The sequence below is a fragment of the Priapulus caudatus genome, unplaced genomic scaffold (assembly GCF_000485595.1).
Source record: "Priapulus caudatus unplaced genomic scaffold, Priapulus_caudatus-5.0.1 Scaffold350, whole genome shotgun sequence".
Lineage (NCBI taxonomy): Eukaryota > Metazoa > Priapulida > Priapulimorpha > Priapulimorphida > Priapulidae > Priapulus > Priapulus caudatus.
The window spans coordinates 196,257-201,179 of record NW_014577411.1 but is presented as its reverse complement, the minus strand read 5'-3'; the positions used below and the strand labels follow the sequence as shown (position 1 = coordinate 201,179).

Genomic DNA, 4,923 nt, shown 5'->3' with positions numbered 1-4,923 from the left:
CTTGGTACAGTGCATGCTCGTTACAGCTAATGCTTGGTACAGTGCATGCTCGTTACAGTGCGTGTGCTGTACAGCGCGTACTCGGTACAGTACAGTCGGTACAGCATACCTGACACAGCACACGTTTGTTACTGGTTGCAGTAACAGGATAGAAAACGTTTTAAAAAACGATCTATGAAAATGATCAGTGGAAAACATGGAAGGGCATTGAAATAAGGTACTGATCATCAAGGCCCACACAACAACAGCCAAGGATATGGACGAGTGCTCAAATCCTGGCCCTGTTGTTACTGTAGCAACTTGTCATATTGTACGAACTGATAAGTTTTGCTACATGAACTGGTAGTTTCGTGTTACTGTAAAAACTAGTGTTCGTAACCATAACGACTAGTTGTTGAGGAAAATGCAAAAAGTTGTGGTGTTTGCTCACCATGAGGATCCGTGAGGTTCCCATGGGCCTAGGCACACCCAGCAGAAGTCGGCCTTGCAGCTTTGATTCTTACACACCATGTGATTGCAGCCCCCATCCTTCTCAATGGTCACGTTGCATTTCGGACATTCCTGTTTGAATGTTAGAATGGAGTTAGCACACAACAGATACAATTACCACCGACACAGATGCTCATTCTTGTTCTTGGTAACCATGGAAACAGTGTTAATGAGTGTCTTCTGCTAAAACTTTAAAATTAAAATGATAAATATACGAGATCTATTGTTGATTGCCAGAATGACAATAAAGAAGGGCCTGTACAGTCTCTACGTTACACAGATCCAATGCACTGCCAATGTATGTTCGACCAGCTTACCACTCGATGAGATCAAGCCATAAAGTTACCGAAAGATAATGGGATTCAAATGACTGGCGTTGTTTTTAATTACTGGAACTCGGTTTTTAATTACTGGAACTCGTTTTTTAATTACTGACCTTGGTGTTGGCAGCAATCCAGTTTGACGTTTCACTGTCATCGTCACACTTCTTCTGCCATTTCTTGAGCAGCCTGCACTTCACCGGGTCATGCCAGCTGTTGCCGCACGCAAAACTGTAAGCAAATCGTGACGTCAGCGCATGACACCTCTCACACAAACGCTAACGAACAACAAAGGGAGGTGGCGAGAGCGAGCGTGAAACGCCTGCGAACTTTGCCGACAGCGAGACAGATGGGCGAGATCTCACGGCGATCGTGCCGATGAGGGTTTTAACGCGAGCGCGCCGTTTTCGCTAGTTTGAGCGTGTGTTACCAGAACGTGTGGGTGCATGTGCACGTGACAGGCCTTGCATCCGGATAGCTGGCCTTGATGACGTTGTTGCATTCCGGAGCCGGGCACCAACGCATCAGACGGTTGCACTGCAATCATTAAGGCTCAGGTTAGACGATAAGATGAGAATCGGTTCGTGCTGTTACTGCTGATGCTGGCCCCTTAACGAACCGTGTGAGATTACTCACGAGTAGATCAACTTACCTCGACGAAACTATTGGTTATCAGATGCTGATACTTTAATCGGACCTTCGAATCTGTGACGAGTCGCCTAGAAGTAGAAGGTTTTGTAATGCCTGTTAGTAATGTCGGCACTAGCTTAACGGAGAACGTTTCTCCTTACATCATGAGGCGGGGAAATAGCAGATACTGATAATGTCAAAATTACACGAGTCACGAGTTAATTTCATGAAGTACCTCCCCAGCGGCTCCTTAAGGGAAACGTTTGACGTAGACACGAACGAAGCATTAGCGACATCTTACGCGCATTAACGATTAAGTAAATGTGCATCGCTGGCAAATAGGTGAATACTAGGTACAATACACCTGATTACAACCCCTGATATGATTCTAGCAAAACAAATTGGCAATTCGAGAGGAAGGTTGGGAGGAGATGTACTGACCTACCACCAGCTAATGGACATCACTGTATGGAGGGCAACATGCACTTTGGGGGGGGGGTATCTGAACGTAAAGAGCAAGCAAGCGTGTTTGCGCACGTAAAAGTGCAACACTGCGGGGAATCTACGTGAAGTATTGTGCTTACATCACCGTCGCGTCGTCAACCAGTATGTCACAGGCATGAGCTGCACACTCGATGGTCTGTGGATAGTTAAAACAACAGCGAGTTGCATTAGCCAAGCACTGATATCACTGCTGCAGATTTCTCGTGTATAGCTGACTCGTGTTCATCAACCAATTGTTATATGTCCCGAAGAACAAAACGTCAGAGAACATACTTTGGAATCTCATAGCAACACAGGCGATGTGCGTGGTTTCAAAACAGAAGCTGATTCGACAGTGGGGGAGTGGATGCAAAATATCCACGCAAAAACTGTTGCTTAAAATAACACAGATTCGAGAGGGGGACTGCAACCTTGTAACCCATTGGTTTTCAGTCATCACCCACAGACGCGCAGATTCACAGTACCCTCTGCACTGACAATAGATCACACCAACAACATAACGATTACCGCCTCCCGATTATTACCAATTGCTATATAACCACTGGACGCTGGCAAACGGGGAATGCTAATCGAATATGGAACATGGTCCGCACCCATAGAAACTCTACAAGAACAGAACCTGTGTAACTTATAATACGGGTGGTACTCGTACCTGTCCCATGCCCTCTTCCATGATTTTCGTGGTGAGGTAACCGCACCAGCATGTGGAACAGAAGCGGTGCCCACACTCCAGCCCTGTCATCATCTGCAACGGCAACGTGTTACCATCAACGCCTCGTCGTCACGCCACAACGTTTTCTTTGCTTGCCTTCACCTCCCTCAGCAAGCCGACACAAGAGAACCATGAGGGCAGCGGTGGTAGAGGACGAGCGAAAATGCTGGTAACATTCTCGATGCGCAGCCAAGGCACGACTTTTAACATGAGGAAATGTACATGAGTAGGACAGCATTACGGCAATGACAATGGCAGCACAGGCAAAGAAGGTTTGAAGGCATAGTTACCGCAGGAGAAATCTCTTCAGATGATCTTGTTGCTGGCTTGATAATTTCCTGTCCCGAACAAACCTAAACTGCTTAGCTACAGAACTAAATAATTTCAGATGTAATGGTATATACAGATTACATACATGCATGTCAAGCATACACACTAATCACACCTGGATCATGTAACATTTTGTTATGCAATATCATAATTATGTATATGTGCATCCACTTGCACAATAAATGGTAAAGAGCAAAACTCTTTGTGTATGCGTACGCTAAAAACTCTTCATAACCACTGTATTAAATTATTCACTCTTCAATACCTTTCTTTCTGCCAAAATGCAAATTTCCTTCTTGGGATTAATGAATGTTGCAAGGCACATATTAGACTACTGAAAAGATTATACTTAATACAGTCACCGAAAAAACTGCACTGCTATGTATGTACAAACTTACTCCTCGACAGCGCTGTAACTGGAATAAAACTTACCGATGGATGCATGTTGCACAGACAAATTTCACAAATTAACTCCTCATTTTTGGAGTCGGGAGAAGTTCGTGCCCTCTGTAAAGAGTCGTGGAACAAAGCAAAAGTTAGCAACAAGCACTCCGTGTTAGTGCACCATCCTCATCTAAGCGCACATGTATGTGGCAGTTATATATATATATATATATATATGTGTGTGTGTGTGTGTGTGTGTGCATGCGTACGTGCATGCGTCCGTCCATGCGTGCATACATATAACCACCACACGTTCGATATGTGTGCGTGCGTGTACGTGCAGTTATTAAAAGGATTGACACAGCAAGTATTCTTTTAAGGATATCATAAATAAACACTGCAAAGATGAGTAACATGTACTCTACATTTACGTGTTTATCATCTTTATATGTATCATAGTAAGTCAAATAGTCATGACCCGTCAGAAAAATTTTAAGTCGGAATTCACAGTCAGTATCCCACTGAGAATCTGTACCTTTCCAGACTTTGTTTGGCATGGCTTCCTGTAAGGGCTGATCACATGAGCTTCAGCAAATACTGCTTCTTGATCACTGTCATAGTATCTGCCAAAAATAAAACATCCGACAAATAATACTGCACACATTTGATAACCTTGAACTCACACAACTCAATGGAAGTTTACTATACTGGGTATTACCATGACATATAATAAATTGTGTAATAACATAATTAGTCATACACAAACCTTACCTCTCCATCAGTTTCTCTTTATCCCATTTAAAGTGGTTTAATAATATTCTGGTGGTTGTTGCTGGTATCTGAAAGATCAAATCAAAACAATTATTTACTATTATTATACATAGCATTGCGTGATTATGCAATCCAGTTCATGACACTTACTAAAGATATATTCCTTTGTTCAGAACAGTATGGTTATCTATATGAGTCACCAGGTCAACCCTATTATCAACCAGGTGTTTATGAAAATTAATTGTACAGCAAAACGAGACACAGAAAAAGAAGAGTTCACATGGTTAACTGCACCGACTTTAAAGAAATACACGAAAAGATCACATTTTTTCTCAAAATTACTTGTACCAGTACAATCTTGCACTTAACTAACTTAACTATAACAAATTGTTATAAACACAAAAAATCACAATATTATATTGAAAAAGCAGGCACTTGTGTGTTTGTTGTTTCCCAACTTGAAAGAGTACCAGTCCCAATGTGTATTGACGCAATTGGGACGCAACTCCCTGCAGAGTTTTATCTTACTGTCCCCACAGTAACCATAAAGTACCTGGCTGGAACTTCATTCGACCAAGTTCATTCTATATTCAAGTCATGAATCTTACCACTAACTTAGTTATCACACTATGGCTCATAGGGTCTATGTCCCCCAGGGTACTGCCGGAACGTACCCTGGGTACGGTCCGGTATAGCGGAACGTGCCCTGGTCACTATTTGATATCCATGGTTAGGGTTAGGATTAAGGCCAAGACACACTGCAGCGACAGCGACCGACCGTAA

The 4,923-nt window shown here is 42.9% G+C and overlaps 1 protein-coding gene across 1 annotated transcript in view; it reads right to left on the bottom strand.

Annotated features, from left to right (window-relative positions):
- Positions 1-430: 430 nt before the first annotated feature.
- The window catches only part of LOC106809389 (E3 ubiquitin-protein ligase arih1l-like), a gene marked incomplete at its 3' end in the record, with an annotated part of 21,855 nt that continues 17,362 nt past the window's right edge, over positions 431-4,923 (bottom strand). The window contains 10 exon segments of the mRNA XM_014812454.1: positions 431-561; positions 926-1,040; positions 1,240-1,346; positions 1,462-1,528; positions 2,024-2,079; positions 2,596-2,688; positions 2,946-2,993; positions 3,418-3,492; positions 3,905-3,992; positions 4,141-4,208. Coding sequence (XP_014667940.1) covers positions 431-561; positions 926-1,040; positions 1,240-1,346; positions 1,462-1,528; positions 2,024-2,079; positions 2,596-2,688; positions 2,946-2,993; positions 3,418-3,492; positions 3,905-3,992; positions 4,141-4,208 — 848 coding nt within the window.